The 20,228-nt window shown below is 49.9% G+C and overlaps 1 protein-coding gene across 2 annotated transcripts in view; it reads left to right on the top strand.

Moving 5' to 3' along the window:
• The window catches only part of LOC144699683 (protein HID1), a 108,564-nt gene that overhangs the window by 50,801 nt on the left and 37,535 nt on the right, over positions 1 to 20,228 (top strand). For both annotated transcript variants that reach the window (XM_078570821.1, XM_078570822.1), the window contains exons 6-9: positions 642 to 758; positions 1,753 to 1,975; positions 2,616 to 2,672; positions 8,938 to 9,078. In XM_078570821.1, coding sequence (XP_078426947.1) covers positions 642 to 758; positions 1,753 to 1,975; positions 2,616 to 2,672; positions 8,938 to 9,078 — 538 coding nt within the window. The remainder of the gene's footprint in view (positions 1 to 641; positions 759 to 1,752; positions 1,976 to 2,615; positions 2,673 to 8,937; positions 9,079 to 20,228) is intronic.

Here is a 20,228-nt window from a genome sequence, read left to right as displayed (position 1 = left end):
ACCAGCATGGGTAAAAATGGCAGGTTTCCTTCCCTAATGATTCAGATGGGTTTTTACAACAATTTAAAAGCTTCATACTCACTTTTACTAATTCAGGTTTCCATTTCAAGATTTGCCTTTGAAACTGAATTTAAATTCTCAAACTCCCATAGTGGGATTTGAAATCACACACTCTGGATTATCAGTTAGTATTTGCTACAATTTGAAAGATTCATTATATAACAAAAAGCATCCACTGTCATCACCATTCCGGTCTCCTGACCACAAAAGCTGACTGGATACTGGAGAAAGTGATTTACAAGGATGTTGCCAAGATTGGGAGGATGCATCTATTGGGAAGGATTGAGGAGGCAGTAGTTCTTTGGAAAAGAGAAGACCTGGTGGAGGCCAGAGCCTACAAGAGGGGGGAGGGAATAGGGGACAGGGTGGGAAGAAATAAGCAAAATGGGAATTATGGGGTATAAATACCAGCACAGACCTGTGGGCTGAATGGCCTCTTGCTATGCTGTAAATTAAGTGCTCGGATCAGAGGTTTGAGCCTATTAAACACTGATGGAGTGAAGGGTGAGTTGGATTTGCTGCAGTTTTAAAGTTTGGCATCTCTCTCCCTTCCTCACCCAGCGTTTCTCTTGTTCCCACAGGACGGAGCTCCTGAAGCTGCTGCTGACGTGTTTCTCCGAGGCTGTATACCTCCCACCCACCTCGGAGGGGAACGTTCTCAATCCCTGGGTCCAATTCTTCTGCTCAACAGAAAACAGGTGGGGCGCAGGCAGGAAAAACGAGATTCCAAGCATTGTGAGAATGGCGTGATGTTCCTGGATATTATGGGGTTTTTTTGGTACAGTTCCACTGCCCCCACTCCCTGTTCTTTCTCTGAAGTCTCCCCTATTTTTGGAGCTGCGGGACATGACTATGTTTAGGAGCAGGTGTGATGGGCTGTTATGACCTGCCCACCCCGCTGCCCTTCCTGCCCAAAATGAGGAGGTGGTAATCAACAAGGGTTTAATCCATTAGGATATTTTGAGCTGTTAGCCATGGCTGTCTTGTCTACACGAGACTTAAGCCCATAATCCAGGCTGACACATCAGTGCTGTACCGAGAGAGCGCTGTACTGTTGGAGGTGCCATCAGTCAGATGAGGAATGGGCAATAAATACTGGCCTTGCCAGTGATGTTCACATCTCATGAACTCCAGCTAATGGAGAGTTTTCTCCTGAGCCCCTACTAACCTCTGATGTCAGGGCTGCTTGGTGACATACTTGGTCAAATTCTGCCTTGCTGTTGAAGGCAGCTACCCTCACCTCTCCTCTGACATTTAGCCGCTGTGTCCTTGTCTGGTTCAAGGCTGTGAAGAGGTCTGTGAATTGCTGAGCAGGTTATTGGTGAGATAGTGTTGCTTGTTGACTCTAAGAGAGCAGTAATTTGTCAGGTTACATTATCTTGCTAGAAGTTAACAATAACTTGTGGCCCTTGACCCAGCCAGTCTCTGCACTCTGTGGTCAGTGTCTGGCCCCTGTCCCTCCCAGACACCCTCCTCCGTGTGGTTAGTGCCTGATCCCTGACCCTCCCAGGCTCTGTACTCTATGCGGTCTGTATCTGAACAATTGACCACCCAGAATCCATACTCTATGTGGATTCTACCTGTCCTTCCTTCCCGAATGTTGTACTAGTTCTCACTTAGAAACTCACTGTTTGTACAATTAGTTGCTTTGTAAGCTCTCTCACTCACTCGTAGTTGACTGCTGTGTTTCAGGCATGCGCTGCCGCTGTTTACGTCACTGTTGAACATTGTGTGTGCGTATGACCCTGTGGGATTTGGCATCCCGTACAACCACCTCCTCTTCTCCGACTACCGGGAGCCCCTGGTGGAGGTGGCTGCCCAGGTCCTCATTGCCACCCTGGACCACGATGCATCCACCAGCCTGAGCCCTTCTGTAGATGGGACCACAACGAGCACTGCCATGGACGACACAGAGGTGAGGCCGCATGACACAAGCCCCTGCTAAAATCAACCTCTTCACTGCTGACTTGGTGCTTTCAACATGCACAGAGTATTAGGCTTCATATCAAACTATCCTAGCTAGTGACTGCTGTTTCTGTCACAGGAACCAGATCAGGATTCTGCGCCAACCTGCCCCCCACCCCGGCCACCTCCCCAAACCCCTTGCCCATCTCAAAAGCACGTATTGTGTTGGAGTAGATTCCATCAATATGAGTTATTTTCTTGCAGCTCACCTGAGTGGCCAGTGTTTTACCTTGAGCCTCAACTGTGAGCATGTGGAGGGGCAAAGTACAGATCGGGCACGGTCTAATAGAATTCTGGAGTAGGCTTGAAGGGCTGAATGGTCTACTTTTGTTTCTATACTGGTTGAAAGATTTTAGGTTTCCTCCCCCCCTAACCCAGGAACATTGAAGTGAGTTGTGGTGCTGGTTGGGGTAAAGTCCAGTCAGTTTCCCTCAGGGACCATCTACAATATCATGAATCAGCACCATGTTGGTCAGTGCTAACCCACAGGCCTTCAGGAGAGGAAGATTAACTTTAACATGTTGGAAATAATGTTAAATATCCCCAAATACAGGGTTCAGGTTCCAAACTTTGTTGTTTGTCACTTACAGCCTCCTGGTCCTGAGAATCTGTTTGTCAACTACTTGTCTAGAATACATAGAGAAGAGGTAAGTCCCTTAAATCTTTTACAGCAACGTTTTGTTTAAATTCTGGGGAATGCTTATTGTAAGTTAAGAGATGAGACTAGAGCTCAGTTAATGTAACACTGGGAGAGAAGGATAAACCAACTAACAACATGCCAGTTAGACTAGAACCAGCTGTGGATAAAATTCAAGCTAAAATCCATGAGCATTTGGAAGTGTGCAGTTTTGATTGCCCATAATAACAATAAAAGGATTGCAATCAGACAGAAATTGGCACCAAGCCAAAGAAGGAGGTATTACAACAGGTGGACCAAAGAGGTAGGTGTTAAAGAGGGCCTTAAAGGAGGAGAGGGGGAAGCAAAGAGGTTTATGGAGGGAGTTCCAGAGCTTCGGGCCTATACGGCTAAAGACACAAATGCCAATGTTGTGGTGAAGGAAGTCAAGAATGTGTAAGAAGCCAGAATTGGAGGCAAGCCGGGCATGCAGAGGGTTGTAGGGCTAGAGGAGGTAGCAGAGATATGAATCAAGGATTTTGAGGGATTTGAGCATAAGGATTAGAATTTTAAATCAGACATTGAGGAATCAAAACCCTATATAGGTCAGTGAGTTCAGAAAAGAGTTAAGGGACAGGACAGGGGAGAGAGACAAACTAACTCCTTTATTTTTCTCACTGGCTGTCCGTAAGCAGAGGTGTTTTAATTTTTGAAATAGGCTGTGGCATGTTTGCCCAAACCCTTTTCAAATTTGTGAAGTCAATTTTAAAATGACTCACAGCAAACTGTCTTTAGGGTTATATCAGCAGTATTGTTTATTCATACACGCAAACCTGGGGAATGGTCATTGCAACTACATACACACAAGCACACAAGAAGGAGATGGGAAAGAAAAGAGGTTTACAACCAGGAATAACTTAAAACAGAAAAAAAAACAAAGATAAGAATATCAATTCACATGAATGTCAGAGTTCAGTGAGGGTTCCTTCACATAGGAGTTAAGATTGAGGCGGGCTAAACTAGCTGAAAGCAGGAGTTGCAGAATTCCTTTAAAGTTGGTGATGACACAGAAGATGAGGTTGGTATCCAGAGATAAAAGCAAAATACTGCGGATGCTGGAAATCTGAAACTAAAACAAAAATAGCTGGAAAAACTCAGCAGTCTGACAGCATCTGTGGAGAGGAAGACAGAGTTAACGTTTCGAGTCTGTATGTCTCTTCATCAGAACTGAAGAGAAATAGAAATGAGGTGAAATATAAGCTGTTTGAGGGGGGTGGGATAGGTGGAGCTGGATAGAGGGCCAGTGATAGGTGGAGGCAAAGGAGAGATTGCCAAAGGTGTCATAGACAACAGGACAAAGGGGTGTTGACGGTGGTGATATTAGCTAAAGGATGTGCTAATGGTGACGTTAAGGGTAGAAAGCAGGATGAGCAAGTGACAGATAGCCCTAGTGGGGGTGGGGTGGGGGGAAGGAATCAAAATAGGCTAAAAGGTGGAGATAAAACAATGGATGGAAATAAATTTAAAAATAATAGTAGAAATAGGTGGGAAAAGAAAAATATATTAAAAAATATATCATAATTATTAGAAAAAAGGGGATCGGAAAAGGGGTGGGGATGGAGGAGAGAGTTCATGATCTGAAGTTGTTGAACTCAATGTTAAGTCCGGAAGTGCCTAATCGGAAGATGAGATGCTGTTCCTCCAGTTTGCGTTGAGCTTCACTGGAACATTGCACCAGGCCAAGGACGGACATGTGGGCATGAGAGCAGGGTGGCGTGTTGAAATGGCAAGCGACAGGGAGGTCTGGGTCATGCTTGCGGACAGACCGAAGGTGTTCCACAAAGTGGTCACCCAGTCTGTGTTTGGTCTCTCCAATGTAGAGGAGACTGCATTGGGAGCAGCGAATGCAGTAGACTAAATTGCAAGTAAAGTGCTGCTTCACTTGAAAGGAGTGTTTGGGCCCTTGAACAGTGAGGAGGGGGGAAGTAAAGGGGCAGGTGTTGCACCTTCTGCGGTTGCATGGGAAGGTGCAGTGGGAGGGGGTTGAACTGTAGGGGGTGATGGAGGAGTGGACCAGCGTGTCCCGGAGGGAACGGTCCCTACGGAATGCCAACAGGGGGTGAAGGGACCGTTTGTGTTTGGTGGTGGCATCATGCTGGAGTTGGCGGAAGTGGCGGAGGATGATCCTTTGAATGCGGAGGCGGTGGGGTGATAAGTGAGGACAAGGGGGACCCTATCATGGTTCTGGGAGGGAGAGGAACGTGTGAGGGCGAATGCGCGGGAGATGGGCCGGACACGGTTGAGGGCCCTGTCAACCACCGTGGGTGGAAAACCTTGGTTAAGGAAGAAGGAAGACATGACAGAAGAATTGTTTTGGAAAGTGGCATCATCAGAACAGATGCGACGGAGGCGAAGGAACTGAGAGAATGGGATGGAGTCCTTACAGGAAGCAGGTATCCAGAGACTTGCTCCGCTTTACAGGCAACGGCAGGAATCTTCTCAAGAACCGGGCTTCAAGGAGTTTTAGACTTGAGGCAGGCTTAGTTGTCAGCCTGGAGTCCGGCTTTGGTGTTGACAGGCTGGATATTAACAGCAGACTGCCCTGGTAGTCCAGGAATGTAACAGTAAAACTTCCAAAGGCTGTAGGAGCTTAGGTTGTGTACTGTTGCCCTGTGATGGCTCAGTTTCAGGTAAACAACAGTTTCTGTGTCTCTGGTCAAAATCCATTGTTCATCTTGTGAGATAAATGGTGGCTATTAGTGCCTCTGCAGGTATAACGAGTTTTGATGGCTCTCCCTTTGTTATAAGTCCAGGCTGGGGAGACAAACTGTCTGCTGCTCCCTTGTTTTGTTGATTGTAATGGGTACACACAATGATAGGTGTGAAATTCCACAAGGATGAGGGATGATCTTTGTCCTGTAGTTACTGTTGGAAGTTTCCGTAACTGTAGCCAACTTGCAAATAATGTGACCTGTAGCAGCCATGTTTTTGGTCCAGCAAAGTCTATTTTTTAAATAAGCAGAAAGTAAGGTTTTATTTAAACAGTTAATTATCTCTTTTGTTACTTAAGGACATGACAGGAATAGAACCTGATGCCTATTATAAAGCACATTAATGTTATAGTTAATGTACAGTAAAGATTACTAGATAATGACAGAGATGGGAAGCTAAAAGTAAAGTTTTTTTATAATTCTGAAGGGGACAGAATATTGCCTCTGTTTGGGGAGTTAATAGAAACATAGAAACTAGGAGCAGGAGTAGGCCATTTGGTCCTTCGAGCCTGCTCCGCCATTCATTATGATCATGGCTGATCATCCAAATCAATAGCCTGCTCCCGCTTTCTCCCCATACCCTTTGATCCCTTTTGCCCCAAGAGCTATATCTAACTCCTTCTTGAAAACATGCAATGTTTTGGTCTCAACTACTTTCTGTGGTAACGAATTTCACAGGCTCATCACTCTCTGGGTGAAGAAATTTCTCCTCATCTCAGTCTTACATGGTCTACCTCATATCCTTAGACTGTGACCCCTGGTTCTGGACTCCCCTGCCATCGGGAACGTCCTTCCTGCATCTACCCTGTCTAGTCCTGTTAGAATTTTATAGGTTTCTATGAGATGCTCCTCATTCTTCTGAACTCCAGCAAATATAATCCTAATCAACTCAATCTCTCCTCATATGTCAGTCCCGCCATCCCAGTTGGGTAAACCTTCGCTGCACTCCCTCTATAGCAAGTACATCCTTCCTCAGATAAGGAGACCAAAACTGCACACGATATTCCAGGTCTGGTCTCACCAAGGTCCTGTACAATTGCAGCAAGACATCCCTGCTGCTGTACTCGAATCCTCTGGCTATGAAGGCCAAGATACCATTTGCCTTCTTTACCGCCTGCTGCACCTGCATGCTTACCTTCAGCAACTGGTGTACAAGGACACCCAGGTCTCGTTGCACATTCCCCTCTCTCAATTTATAGCCATTCAGATAATAATCTGCCTTCATGTTTTTGCTACCAAAGTGGATAACCTCACATTTATCCACATCATACTGCATCTGCCATGCATTTGCCCACTCACTCAGCTTGTCCAAATCACACTGAAGCATCTCTGCATTCTCCTCACAGCTCACCCTCCCACCCAGCTTTGTGTCATCTGCAAATTTGGAGATATTACATTTAGTTCCCTCATCTAAATCATTAACATATATTGTGAATAACTGGGGTCCCAGCACCGATCCCTGCGATCCCCTCTAGTCACTGCCTGCCATTCGGAAAAAGACCCGTTTATTCCTACTCTTTGTTTCCTGTCTTCCAACCAGTTTTCTATCCATCTCAATACAATACCCCCAATCCCATGCGCTTTAATTTTATACGCCAATCTCTTATGTGGGATTTTGTCAAAAGCCTTCTGAAAGTTCAAATAAACCACATCCACTGGCTCCCCCTCATCAACTCTACTAGTTACATCCTTGAAAAATTCCAGTAGATTTGTCAAGCATGATTTCCCTTTCATAAATCCATGCTGACCCTGTCCGATTCTGCCACTGTTTTCCATGTGCTCAGCTATTAAATCTTTTATAATGGACTCTAGAATTTTCCCCACTATTGACGTCAGGCTGACTGGTCTATAATTCCCTGTTTTTTCTCTGCCTCCCTTTTTAAATAGTGGGGTTACATTAGATACCCTCCAATCTGTTGGAACTGTTCCAGAGTCTATAGAATCTTGGAAGATGACCACCAATGCAACCACTATTTCTAGAGCCACATCCTTGAGTACTCTGGGATGTAGATTATCAGGCCCTGGGGATTTATCAGCCTTCAACCCTATCAATTTCCCCAATACCATTTCCCTACTAATACTGATTTCTTTCAGTTCCTCCCTCTCACTAAACCCTGTGTTCCCCAACATTTCTGGTATGTTATTAGTGTCCTCCTTTGTGAAGACAGAACCAAAGTATGTGTTTAGTTGGTCAGCCATTTCTTTGTCCCCCATTATAAATTCCCTTGTTTCAGACTGTAAGGGACCTACATTTGTCTTCACCAGTCTTTTTCTCTTCACATACCCATAGAAACTTTTACTCAGTTTTTATGTTCTCTGCAAGCTTACTCTCGTACACTATTTTACCCTTCTTAATCAATCCCTTGGTCCTCCTTTGCTGAATTCTAAACTGCTCCCAATCCTCAGGTCTGTTTTTTCTGGCCAATTTGTATGCCTCCTCCTTGGATATAATACTATCTCTAATTTCCCCTGTAAGCCATGGTTTGGCCACCGTTCCTATTTTACTTTTGCGCCAGGCAGGAATAAACAATTGTTGCAGTTCACCCATGTGCTCTTTGAATGTTTGCCATTGCCTATCCACCATCACCCCTTTAAGTAACGTTTCCCAATCCATCATAGCCAACTCGCACCTCATACCATTGTAGTTGATGAGGAAGGTGAGTTCATCATTACACACAAACAAGAAGACACCTTTTTGTACCTGTGTTTGGCACATGACCATTTATTTGTTTTCAAAAAGGCTTTGCTCAGGATCAAATTCGGACAGGAGAAAGATGTCAGTCACACGACAGGTTCAAATGACATGTCTCCTAGTTGTAATAGAACACCGTCATTTGCTATAAGGATGCTGGAGTGTGGTTACCTCTTATTTTGTACACCGGATAAGGAAGTGAGAGCAAACAGTGCTCATGTCAGTGTGGGTGATAGCACCCAGGGCTCACTGCTGGACACCAGTACGGGTGATATTGATAGAGCTCAGTGCTGGACACCAGTATGGGTGATATCGCACAGGGGCCAATGCTGGACACCACGGGTGATATCACACAGGCGTTAGTGTTGTACACCAGTACAGGTGATATCGCACAGGGCTATTCGCTGGACGCCAGTACAGGTAATATCGCATAGGGGTCTGTGCTGGACACCATTATGGATGATATTGCACAGGGACTGTGCTGGACACCAGAACCAGGAATGGGGACCAAGAAAAGCATGAATGTGGAACTACGCAGATTATGAACACCGATGTTCCATCTGCTTTATACTGGAGCTGTCTGGTTTGAATAAGATGGTGTAATAAAAACAGAAAATGCTGGAAAAACTCAGCAGGTCTGGCAGCATTTATGGAGAGAGAAGCAGAGTTGATGTTTTGAGTCCATATGACATCTTCAGAGCTAAAAAGGGTATATGCTGTAATGTTGCAATAAATTGTGCTGCGGCAGGGAGGCTGTCTGAAAACTGCTCTGACCAAGTCAGTGTGTATTTCAGAAAAATTAACGTGATTTCTTTTTGTCATTGGTTGCCTAGGATTTCCAGTTCATTCTGAAGGGCCTGGCTCGTCTGCTAAATAACCCACTGCTCCAGACCTACCTACCCAACTCTACCAAGAAAATTCAGTTCCATCAGGAGCTGCTGGTTCTCTTCTGGAAACTCTGTGACTTCAACAAGGTGAGAAGGCTGTAACTGTACCTGCTGCACACACTGGAACAGACTGGGACTGAAATATACGGAGAGGGGCTGGCACTGAAATACATGAAGAGAGTTTGGATTCATAGCAGCCAGGCTTGATATTTTGTGGCATGTCCTTTACCGGATGTAACTTAGTGAACCAGTTAAAGTTTAATGACAAACCGAGCAGATTTCATGATCATTTTTTCTGGTTCTAATTCGCAAATTACCAAATTTATTCATCTCAGAATTTGGACTGCTGCATCAGAAGTGGCAATCAACGTTTAACTGTTCAAATACAGTAAGTCCTCAGTATAAGTCATTTCGCTTTTAACATTGTTTACTCATTAGGACCTTTTTTCCAATTTCTGTCATCTGCATCTGGCCACACCTCCCCTGCGCTGCATTCTGGGCCAGCCGCCGCTATGTTTATTTTTATTCATTCACGGGAAGTGGGCTTCGCTGGCTGGGCCAGCATTTATTGCCCATCCCTCGTTGCCCTTGAGAAGGAGGTGGTGAGCTTCCTTCTTCAACCACTGCAGCTCATGTGGTGTAGGTAGACCCACAGTGCTGTTAGGGAGGGAACTCCAGGATTTTGACCCAGTGACAGTGAAGGAACGGTGATATATTTCCAAGTCAGAATGGTGGGTGACTTGGAGGGGAACTTCCAGGTGGTGGTGTTCCCATCTATCTGCTGCCTTTGTCCTTCTAGATGGCAGTGGTCGTGGGTTTGGAAGGTGCTGTCTAAGGAGCTTTGGTGAATTTCTGCAGTGCAACTTGTAGATGATAGACACTGCTGCTAATCTGCATCGGTGGTGGGGGGAGTGAATGTTCATTGAAGGGGAAAGAGTGGGACAGGAGCGAGGGAGGGTGGGAGAGACGGGGACGGGAAGGAGAGAGGGAGGGACGGGGACGAGAAGGAGAGATAGAGAGGGAGAGACGGGGACAGGGTGGAGAAGGAAAGAGAGGGAGAGACGGGGACAGGGTGGAGAAGGAGAGAGAGGGAGAGACGGGGACAGGGTGGAGAAGGAGAAGGAGAGATAGGGACAGGGTGGAGAAGGAGAGAGAGGCTGGGAAAGGAGAGAGAGAGAGAGACAGGGTGAGAAAGGAGAGAGAGACAGGGTGGGGAAGGAGAGAGAGAGACATGGTGGGAAAGAAGAGAGAGAGAGAGAGATGGTGGGAAAGGAGAGAGAGACACACACGGTAGGATAGGAGAGAGAGACACACATACAGGGTGGGAAAGGAGAGAGAGAGAAAGAGACATGGTGGGAAAGGAGAGAGAGAGAGAGGGCGATGGTTGGAATGGAGAGAGAGAGACACACAGGGTGGGATAGGAGGGAGAGAGACACACGGTGGGAAAGGAGAGAGACAGACACACACAGGGTGGGAAAAGCAAGAGAGAGGGAGAGACAGGGTCAGAAAGGAGCGGGAGGCAGGGTGGGAAAGGAGAGAGAGACACACAGTGGGATTGGAGAGAGAGACACACACAGGGTGGGAAAGGAAAGAGAGAGAAAGAGACATGGTGGGAAAGGAGAGAGAGAGGGCGATGGTTGGAATGGAGAGAGACACACACAGGATGGGAATGGAGAGAGAGAGACACACACACGGTGGGATAGGAGAGAGAGAGAGACAGACATAGGGTGGGAAAGGAGAGAGAGAGAGAAAGCGACCTGGTGGGAAAGAGGAGAGAGAGAGAGGGCGATGGTTGGAATGGAGAGAGAGAGACACACAAGTTGGGATAAGAGGGAGAGAGACACACAGTGGGAAAGGAGAGAGAGAGAGAGACAGGCTGGGAAAGGAGAGAGAGAGAGACAGGGTAGGAAAGGAGGGAGAGAGAGGCTGGGAAAGGACAGAGAGAGAGAGACAGGGTAGGAAAGGAGAGAGAGAGGCAAAGTGAGAAAGGAGAGAGAAAGAGAGAGAGAGACATACAGGATGGGAAAAGCGAGGGAGAGACACACGGTGCGATAGGAGAGAGTGGGAACGGAGAGAGAGAGAGACAGGGTGGGAAAGGGGAGAGAGACACACATAGTGTTGGAAAGGACAGAGAGAGACACACAGGGTGGGAAAGGAGAGAGACACACACAGGGTGGGAAAGGAGAGAGAGAGACACAAGGTGGGAAAGGAGAGAGAGAGAGACACAGGGTGGGAAAGGAGAGAGAGAGACACACAAGGTGGGAAAGGATAGAGAGAGAAAGAGACATGGTGGGAAAGGAGAGAGAGAGACACACACAGGTTGGGAAAGGAGAGAGAGAGAGAGACACAGGGTGGGAAAGGAGAGAGAGAGAGAGACACAGGGTGGGAAAGGAGAGAGCGAGAGAGGGACACACACAGGGTGGGAAAGGAGAGGGAAAGGGAAAGACAGGGTGGGAAAGGAGAGTGAGGCACACACAGTGGGATAGGAGAGAGAGAGACACACACAGGGTGGGAAAGGAGAGAGAGAGAGAAAGAGACATGGTGGGAAAGGAGAGAGAGAAGAAGGAGAAGGTTGGAAAGGAGAGAGAGACACACAGGGAAGGAAAAGAGAGAGGCACACACACAGGGTGGGAAAGGAGAGAGAGAGAGAGAAAGAGACATGGTAGGAAAGGAGAGAGAGAGAGACAGGGTGGCAAAGGAGAGAAGGAGAGACACAGTGTGGGAAAGGAGAGAGAGAGAGAGAGACAAGGTGGGAAAGGAGAGAGAGCGAGAGAGACATGGTGGGAAAGGAGAGAGAGAGACATGGTGGGAAAGGAGAAAGGGAGACATGGTGGGAAAGGATAGAGAGAGACATGGTGGGAAAGGAGAGAGAGAGACATGGTGGGAAAGGAGAGAGAGACAGGTTAGGAAAGGAGAGAGAGAGAGAGACACGGTGGGAAAGGAGAGAGAGACACACATGGTGAGAAAGGAGAGAGAGACGGTAGGAAAGGAGAGAGAGAGAGACACGGTGGGAAAGGAGAGAGAGAGAGACACGGTGGGAAAGGAGAGAGAGAGAGACACGGTGGGAAAGGAGAGAGAGAGACAGGGTAGGAAAGGAAAGAGAGACAGGCTGGGAAAGGAGAGAGAGAGAGACAGCGTGAGAAAGGAGAGTGAGACACACACCGGTTGGGAAAGGGGAGAGAGAGACAGTGTTGGAAAGGACAGAGAGAGACACACAGGGTGGGAAGGGAGAGAGAGAGGCACACACAGGGTAGGAAAGGAGAGAGAGACACACACACAGTGGGAAAGGAGAGAAAGAGAAAGAGACATGGTGGGAAAGGAGAGAGAGAGAGGGAGATGGTTGGAAAGGAGAGAGAGAGAGATGGTTGGAAGGGAGAGAGAGACACACACAGGGTAGGAAAGGAGAGAGAGACACACACACAGTGGGATAGGAGAGAGACACACACACGGTGGGAAAGGAGAGAGAGAGAAAGACATGGTGGGAAAGGAGAGAGAGAGAGAGGGAGATGGTTGGAAAGGAGAGAGAGAGAGATGGTTGGAAGGGAGAGAGAGACACACACAGGGTAGGAAAGGAGAGAGACACACACAGTGGGATAGGAGAGAGAGACACACAGGGTGGGAAAAGAGAGAGAGAGAGAAAGAGACATGGTGGGAAAGGAGAGAGAGGGGGTGATGGTTGGAATGGAGAGAGAGACACACAGGGTGGGATAGGAGGGAGAGAGACACACACACAGAGTGGGAAAGGAGAGAGAGAGAGAGACACACACGATGGGATAGGAGAGAGAGAGACAGACATAGGGTGGGAAAGGAGAGAGAAAGAGACCTGGTGGGAAAGGAGAGAGAGAGGGAGATGGTTGGAATAGAGAGAGAGACACACACAGGTGCGATAGGAGGGAGAGAGACACATAGTGGGAAAGGAGAGAGAGACAGGCTGGGAAAGGAGAGAGAGAGAGACAGGGCAGGAAAAGAGAGAGAGAGAGACAATTGGGAAAGGAGAACGAGAGAGACAGGGTGGGAAAGGAGAACGAGAGAGACAGGGTGGGAAAGGAGAGAGAGAGAGGCAAAGTGGGAAAGGAGAGAGAAAGAAGAGAGAGACATACAGGGTGGGAAAAGCGAGAGAGGGAGAGACACACAGGGTGGGATAGGAGAGAGTGACAGGGTGGGAACGGAGAGAGACAGGGTGGGAAAGGAGAGAGAGACACACGGTGGGAAAGGCGGGAGAGAGAGACAGGGTGGGAAAGGAGAGAGAGAGAGACAGGGTGGGAAAGGAGAGAGAGAGAGACAGGGTGGGAAAGGAGAGAGAGACACACGGTGAGAAAGGAGAGAGAGACAGGATAGGAAAGGAGAGAGATAGAGACAAGGTGGGAAAGGAGAGAGAGACAGCATGAGAAAGGAGAGAGAGAGACACACACTGGTTGGGAAAGGGGAGAGAGAGACACATAGTGTTGGAAAGGACAGAGAGAGAGACACAGGGTGGAAAGGGAGAGAGAGACACACACACAGGGTGGGAAAGGAGAGAGAGAGAGAGACACACACACAGGGTGGGAAAGGAGAGAGAGAGAGAGACACACACACAGGGTAGGAAAGGAGAGAGAGAGAGACACACACGCAGGGTGGGAAAGGAGAGAGAGAGAGACACACACACACAGGGTGGGAAAGGAGAGAGAGAGAGACACACACACAGGGTGGGAAAGGAGAGAGAGAGAGACACACACACAGGGTAGGAAAGGAGAGAGAGAGAGACACACACACAGGGTGGGAAAGGAGAGAGAGAGAGAGTGACACACACACAGGGTAGGAAAGGAGAGAGAGAGACACACACACAGGGTGGGAAAGGAGAGAGAGAGAGACACACACAGGGTGGGAAAGGAGAGAGAGAGAGACACACACAGGGTAGGAAAGGAGAGAGAGAGAGACACACAGTGTGGGAAAGGAGAGAGAGAGACACACACACGGTAGGAAAGGAGAGAGAGAGAGACACAGTGTGGGAAAGGAGAGAGAGAGACACACACAGGGTAGGAAAGGAGAGAGAGAGACCCACACAGGATAGGAAAGGAGAGAGACACACAGGGTGGGAAAGGCGAGAGAGAGACACACACACGGTGGGAAAGGAGAGAGACAAACACACAGGGTGGGAATTGAGAGAGAGAAAGAGACATGGTGGGAAAGGAGAGAGAGAGAGACATCGGTTAGGAAAGGAGGGAGAGACACACGGTGGGTAAGATGAGAGTGAGAGAGAGAGAGGGTTGGAAAGGAGCGAGAGAGAGACACGGTGGGGAAGGATTGAGAGACACACACAGGGTGGGAATGGAGAGAGAGAGTGACAGGGTGGGAAAGGAGATAGAGAGAGAGAGAGAGAGAGAGAGAGACAGGGTGGGAAAGGAGAGGGAATGGCACAAGGTGGGAAAGGAGAGAGAGAGAGACACAGTGTGAGAAAGGAGAGAGAGTGACACAGGGTGTGAAAGGAGAGAGAGAGAGAGACACACAGGGTGGGAAAGGAGAGAGAGACACACAGGGTGGGAAAGGAGAGAGCGAGAGAGAGACACAGTGTGGGAAAGGAGAGGGAATGGCACAGGGTGGGAAAGGAGAGAGACACACAGGGTGGCAAAGGAGAGAGAGGCGCACACACAGTGGGATAGGAGAGAGAGAGACACACACACAAAGGAGAGAGAGAGAGACATCGGTTAGGAAAGGAGGGAGAGACACACGGTGGGTAAGATGAGAGTGAGAGAGAGAGAGGGTTGGAAAGGAGCGAGAGAGAGACACGGTGGGGAAGGATTGAGAGACACACACAGGGTGGGAAAGGAGAGAGAGAGACACACACAGGGTAGGAAAGGAGAGAGAGAGAGACACACACAGGGTAGGAAAGGAGAGAGAGAGAGACACACACAGGGTAGGAAAGGAGAGAGAGACACACACAGGGTGGGAAAGGAGAGAGAGTCACACACACAGGGTGGGAAAGGAGAGAGAGAGACACACACAGTGGGAAAGGAGAGAGAGACACACACACAGGGTAGGAAAGGAGAGAGAGAGAGAGACACACAGTGGGAAAGGAGAGAGAGAAAGAGACACAGGGTGGGAAAGGAGAGAGAGACAGACAGGGTGGGAAAAGAGATAGAGAGACACCGGGTAGGAATGGAGAGAGAAAGAGAGAGAGAGAGAGAGACAGACAGACAGACAATGAGGGAAAGGCGAGAGAGCGGGAGCGAAAAACGGTGGGAGAGAGAAAGAGACACGGTGGGAAAGGAGCAGGAGACATGGTGGAAACGGAGAGAGAGAGACAGACAGGGTGGGAAAGGAGAGAGAGAGACAGACAGGGTAGGGAATGAGAATGAGAGACACACACAGGGTAGGAAAAGAGAGAGAGAGACACAGGGTGGGAAAGGAGAGAGAGACAGACAGGGTGGGAAAAGAGATAGAGAGACACCGGGTAGGAATGGAGAGAGAAAGAGAGAGAGACAGACAGACAGACAATGAGGGAAAGGCGAGAGAGCGGGAGCGAAAAACGGTGGGAGAGAGAAAGAGACACGGTGGGAAAGGAGCAGGAGACATGGTGGAAACGGAGAGAGAGAGACAGACATGGTGGGAAAGGAGAGAGAGAGAGACAGACAGGGTAGGGAATGAGAATGAGAGACACACACAGGGTAGGAAAAGAGAGAGAGAGACACAGGGTGGGAAAGGAGAGAGAGACACACACACGGTGGGAAAGGAGAGAGCGAGAGAGACACACACACAGGGTGGGAAAGGAGAGAGAGAGACACGGTGGGAAAGGAGAGAGAGAGACACGGTGGGAAAGGAGAGAGAGACACACACAGGGTGGGAAAGGAGAGAGACACACAGGGTGAGAAAGGAGAGACAGACAGGGTCGGAAAAGAGATAGAGAGACACAGGGTAGGAATGGAGAGAGAAAGAGAGAGAGACAGACAGACACGGAGGGAAAGGTGAGAGAGAAGGAGTGAAAAACAGCGGGAGAGAGAAAGAGACACGGTGGAAAGGAGCAGGAGGCAGGGTGGAAACGGAGAGAGAGAGACAGGGTGGGAAAGGAGAGAGAGAGACGGGGTGGGAAAGGAGAGAGAGAGTCGGGGTGGGAAAGGAGAGAGAGACAGGGTGGGAAAATAGATAGAGAGAGAGAGACAGGGTGGGAAAGTAGATAGAGAGAGAGAGGGTGGGAAAGTAGATAGAGAGAGAGACGGCAGGAAAGGAGAGAGAAAGAGAGAGACAGGGCGGGAAAGGAGAGAGAGAGACAGGGTGGGAAAGGAGAGAGGGAGAGAGACAGTGGGAAAGGAGAGAGGGGGAGGGAAAGAGGGTGGGAAAAGAGAGAGACAGGGTGGGAAAGGAGAGAGAGAGAGAGACACACACAGGTTGGGAAAGGAGAGAGAGAGATGGGGTGGGAAAGAAGAGAGAGATGGGGTGGGAAAGAAGAGAGAGATGGGGTGGGAAAGAAGAGAGAGATGGGGTGGGAAAGAAGAGAGAGATGGGGTAGGAAAGGAGAGAGAGAGACAGTGGGAAAGGAGAGACAGCGAGACAGGGTGGGAAAGGAGAGAGAGAGAGAGAGACACGGTGGGGGACAAGAGAGAGAGAGACACAGTGGGAAAGGGGAGAGAGAGAGAGCCACAGGGTAGGAAAGGAGAGTGAGAGAGAGACGGTGGGAAAGGAGGGTGGGAGAGACACGGTGGGAAAGGAGAGAGAGAGGGAGAGACACACGGTGGGAAAGGAGAGAGGGAGAGACACAGGGTGGGAAAGGAGCGAGACAGACTGGGTGGGAAGGGAGAGAGAGAGGGAGGGAGAGAGGGTGGCAAAGGATAGAGAGACACAGTGGGAAAGGAGGCAGAGAGTGAGTCACAGGTTGGGAAAGAAGGGAGAGAGAGATACGGTGGGAGAAGAGAGAGCGGGAGAGACAGACACAGGGTGGGAAAGGAGAGAAGGAGAGACACCTGGTGGGAAAAGAGAGGGAGGGACACAGGATGGGAAAGGAGACAGGGAGAGACACAGGGTGGGAAAGGAGAGAGGTGGAGACACAAGGTGGGAAAGGAGAGAGAGAGACACAGGGTGGGAATGGAGAGAGAGTGAGAGAGACGGGGTGGGAAAGGAGAAAGAGAGAGGGACAGGTTGGGAAAGGAGAGAGAGGGACAGGGATGGAAAGGAGAGAGAGGGGGACGTGGTGGGAAAGGAGAGAGAGGGACGTGGTGGGAAAGGAGAGAGATGGAGAGGGACGGGGTGGGAAAGGAGAGAGACAAGGTGGGAAAGGAGAGTGAGAGGGTGGGAATGGAGACAGAGGGAGAGAGCAACAGGGTGGGAAAGGAAAAGGATAAAGAGACAGGGTCGAAAAGGGGAGAGAATGGGGAGAGAGCGAGTGTGAGAGGGAGTGAGCAAGAAAGGAGAGAGTGTGTGAGTGAGAAAGGAGAGGGAGAGTGAGTGAGAAAGGAGGGGGTGAGTGAGTGAGGAAGGGGAGAGGGAGTGCGAGTGAGAAAGGCGAAAGAGAGTGCGAGTGAGAAAGGGGAGAGAGAGTGCGAGTGAGAAAGGGGAGAGAGAGTGCGAGTGAGAAAGGGGAGAGAGAGTGCGAGTGAGAAAGGGGAGAGAGAGTGCGAGTGAGAAAGGGGAGAGAGAGTGCGAGTGAGAAAGGGGAGAGAGAGTGCGAGTGAGAAAGGGGAGAGAGAGTGCGAGTGAGAAAGGGGAGAGAGAGTGCGAGTGAGAAAGGGGAGAGAGAGTGCGAGTGAGAAAGGGGAGAGAGAGTGCGAGTGAGGAAGGGGAGAGAGAGTGCGAGTGAGAAAGGGGAGAGAGAGTGCGAGTGAGAAAGGGGAGAGAGAGTGCGAGTGAGAACAGAGGAGAGAGAGAGTGAGAGAACAGGCGAGAGAGTGAGTGAGAACGGGAGAGAGAGTGCAAGCGAGAACAGGGGAGAGAGAGAGTGAGTGAGAACAGGGGAGAGTGAGAGAACTGGGGCGAGTGAATGAGAATGGTGGAGGGAGAGAATAAGTGAATGAGAACACGGGGTAGTGAGCGAATGACAATGGGGAGAGAGAGAGTGACCAGGGCAAGAGAGAGAGAGACAGAATGGGAAAGGAGAATGGCAGGTTGGGAAAGGCGAGTGGGGGAGGGCCAGGGTGGCAAAGGCGAGAGGGGGAGGGGCAGTGTGGGAAAGGCGAGGGGGGGAGGGGCAGTGTGGGAAAGGCGAGGGGGGGAGGGGCAGTGCGGGAAAGGCGAGGGGGGGAGGGGCAGTGTGGGAAAGGCGAGGGGGGAGGGGCAGTGTGGGAAAGGCAAGGGGGGAGGGGCAGTGTGGGAAAGGCAAGGGGGGAGGGGCAGTGTGGGAAAGGCAAGGGGGGAGGGGCAGTGTGGGAAAGGCAAGGGGGGAGGGGCAGTGCGGGAAAGGCAAGGGGGGAGGGGCAGTGCGGGAAAGGCGAGGGGGGAGGGGCAGTGCGGGAAAGGCGAGGGGGGAGGGGCAGTGCGGGAAAGGCGAGGGGGGAGGGGCAGTGCGGGAAAGGCGAGGGGGGAGGGGCAGTGCGGGAAAGGCGAGGGGGAGGGGCAGTGCAGGAAAGGCGAGGGGGAGGGGCAGTGCAGGAAAGGCGAGGGGGGAGGGGCAGTGCAGGAAAGGCGAGGGGGAGGGGCAGTGTGGGAAAGGCGAGGGGGAGGGGCAGTGCGGGAAAGGCGAGGGGGGAGGGGCAGTGCGGGAAAGGCGAGGGGGGAGGGGCAGTGCGGGAAAGGCGAGGGGGAGGGGCAGCGTGGGAAAGGCGAGGGGGGGAGGGGCAGGGTGGGAAAGGCAAGGGGGGGAGGGGCAGGGTGGGAAAGGCGAGGGGGGAGGGGCAGGGTGGGAAAGGCGAGGGGGGAGGGGCAGGGTGGGAAAGGCGAGGGGGGAGGGGCAGGGTGGGAAAGGCGCAGGGTGGGAAAGGCGAGGGGGGAGGGGCAGTGTGGGAAAGGCGAGGGGGGGAGGTGCAGGGTGGGAAAGGCGAGGGGGAGGGGGAGGGGCAGGTTGGGAAAGGCGCAGGGTGTGAAAGGCGAGGGGGGAGGGGCAGGGTGTGAAAGGCGAGGGGGGAGGGGCAGGGTGGGAAAGGCGAGGGGGAGGGGCAGGGTGGGAAAGGCGAGGGGGGAGGGGCAGGGTGGGAAAGGCGAGGGGGAGGGGCAGGGTGGGAAAGGTGAGGGGGGAGGGGCAAGGTGGGAAAGGAAAACAAGCAAAAAGTTGAGCTGAGTTTCAGGAGTTGTGTGTGTGAGACACAGAAGCTTTGCTACTCGGGGATCGTTTGGGTGATTTAGTGTTATCTAATTTCAGTGTGTATAGTATTGCTGTTATATTCAATGAGTAATTTTATTTTGCAAGGTGTTTCAGCTGGGAATGCACAGTGCTGCACATATTGGGTACAGTATTTCAATTTGTTCATTAGTTTTTCTGGGCGAGAAATTTCCAAAGGAACCCAGCTCTGGCTTTAACATTGATTCCTCTGAGAACCCTTGATTCACATAAAATTGTCTCTCATAAAGTCACAATTTTCAGGAACGCAATCACAACTTTAAGTGAGGACTTACTGTAGGTATTGGGAATTACATGAAGAGCAATTTTCAAGGGCCTGGTTAAGAATAAGGGGACACTCATTTAAAACTGAGATGCAAAAGAATTTCTTCTCTCAGAGGGTAGTGAATGACTGGAATTCTCTATCCCAGGGAGTTGTGGAGGCTAGATCACTGAAAGTATTTAAAGCGGAGGTAGATTTTTGAAATATCGGGGAGTTGAGGCTTGGGGCAGATCAGCCGTGATCTTATTGAATGGCGGGGCAGGTTTGAGGAGCCGAATGGCCTACTCCTGCTCCTATTTCTTACATTCTTATGGTGACAAGGCTGGAAAATGGCGCTGCATAAAATCATGCCCCTGAGTTGGACTACCGTTCACCACAGGAGACCTGGGGGGTACATTTACACAAATCTTTGAATGTGGCAGGACATGTTAAAAAAGCAATTCATAAATGCCAGAATCCTGTATACTTTGTAACTAAAGGCATAGAGTACAAAAGCTAGGAAGTTATGCTGAGCCCTGTATAAAACACCAGTTCAGCCCCAGCTGAAGCATTGGGTTCAATTCCAGAACCACACTTGAGGAAGGACATGAATGCTATGAAGAGGATACTGGAGCGATTTATTAGAGTATGAGGGTTTAATGTGTGGATAGACTGGAGAAGCTGGGGTTGTTCTCCTTTGAGCAGAGATTTGATAAAATCGTGAAGGGTTGAGAGAGATATAATGAAGAGATTTTA

This window comes from Cetorhinus maximus, chromosome 24 (genome assembly GCF_964194155.1).
Source record: "Cetorhinus maximus chromosome 24, sCetMax3.hap1.1, whole genome shotgun sequence".
NCBI lineage: Eukaryota > Metazoa > Chordata > Chondrichthyes > Lamniformes > Cetorhinidae > Cetorhinus > Cetorhinus maximus.
The sequence above is the reverse complement of the archived record's forward strand: the minus strand, read 5'-3'. Positions and strand labels throughout refer to the sequence as shown.